General features: G+C 40.6%; 1 protein-coding gene across 1 annotated transcript in view; it reads right to left on the reverse strand.

Annotated features, from left to right (window-relative positions):
• The window catches only part of atp6ap1a (ATPase H+ transporting accessory protein 1a), a gene marked incomplete in the record, with an annotated part of 24,701 nt that extends 24,032 nt beyond the window's left edge, over window positions 1-669 (reverse strand). The window contains 1 exon segment of the mRNA XM_014030112.1: window positions 516-669. Coding sequence (XP_013885566.1) covers window positions 516-643 — 128 coding nt within the window.
• Window positions 670-1,258: the final 589 nt, after the last annotated feature.

Raw genomic sequence — 1,258 nt, forward strand, 5'->3', positions numbered from 1 at the left:
TAGGACAAAGTATGCAGGAGGAGAAGCATGGCAAAGTGGAGATGACTTGGATGAGAAACGAATCACAATTGTGTGCACTGTGATTATGTCTGAAGCAGGTGTGCTGGAGCAGGTAAACAGTAAAACATGACATACTGCTCTGTGATTGGTTAACAAGCAAATGAGCAGGTAAAGCCTGTGGTGAGGGTTTAGTTGAAGTCTTCAACTAATGTGACAGCTTCACTTTTACAGATTGTTTTTAATCATTTATTTTCCTCGTTTAACTTTATAATCTATTTTCAAATAGAACAAATAAATTACAGTTTAAAGGGTAACTAAAACCATTCAATCCCCATCAGATATTATTGTAAATATATAGAGAAATGTGTTTGTTTTCCTGTCATAAAGGCCTGTTGTTATTTTCTAACACACTGACTGTACATCCAGGGCTCTCAGGCCTAACAGAGACCGGTCAGGACATCACTGAACCCGGCCTGTTGTCTCTGCGGACAGACGGACATGTCCTCGGGACTCACCCCTCGCTGGTCCACATCACCAGGGGCACCTGCTCACCGCACTGCCCCACGTTCAGCCAGSCCGACACACCGAGGACAAACACGGTGATGACGGTCGCGGAGATGCGCTSCTGCTCTGAAGACGCCATCTTTCCTTCTCCGAGCGGCGCGGCAGGTGACGGTCATGACGTCAGATCAGATCACGTGACAGTGGCGTCTGCAGAATTTTTTTTCAGGGGGGCTCATGGGGTTGGGGCACCAAAACTAATATCTATAACAGAAATTTGGTTGTAAAAATGACAATTTGACAACTATGGCAAAGTAAAAGCTATGGATTTGCCAACAGATGTTTAATTATAATATATACTGATTTTGTGATGTTCAGAGACAAAAAAACAAAACAAACAAACAAAAAAAAAAAAACAAGACCCTCGAACTATCTGCACTTCCACAACAGTCCATTTTCTAACTTTTTCTGTATCTTGGAGAACTGTAAGTTATCCTTATATTATTACATATTTCAGTTATATCAGAAGTATTTGTAATGTTGGGGGGGACTCACAGGTGGGGGGTCTAGGGGTCCTCCCCCAGAATTTTTTTTTTTAACAAAGTAAATGCCATTTCCTGCATTCTGGTGCATTTTAACAAGCTGTTAAACAGACTTTTACCTACATAAGTAAACACTTGGTGTGAGTATTATATAAGTCAAGTGGAATAAATTTATTTGTTAAACAAGAGAAACACTGGATGAACTAATGTTTTAT

Source organism: Austrofundulus limnaeus, unplaced genomic scaffold (genome assembly GCF_001266775.1).
Source record: "Austrofundulus limnaeus strain Quisiro unplaced genomic scaffold, Austrofundulus_limnaeus-1.0 Scaffold1000, whole genome shotgun sequence".
In the NCBI taxonomy this organism is placed as follows: Eukaryota; Metazoa; Chordata; class Actinopteri; order Cyprinodontiformes; family Rivulidae; genus Austrofundulus; species Austrofundulus limnaeus.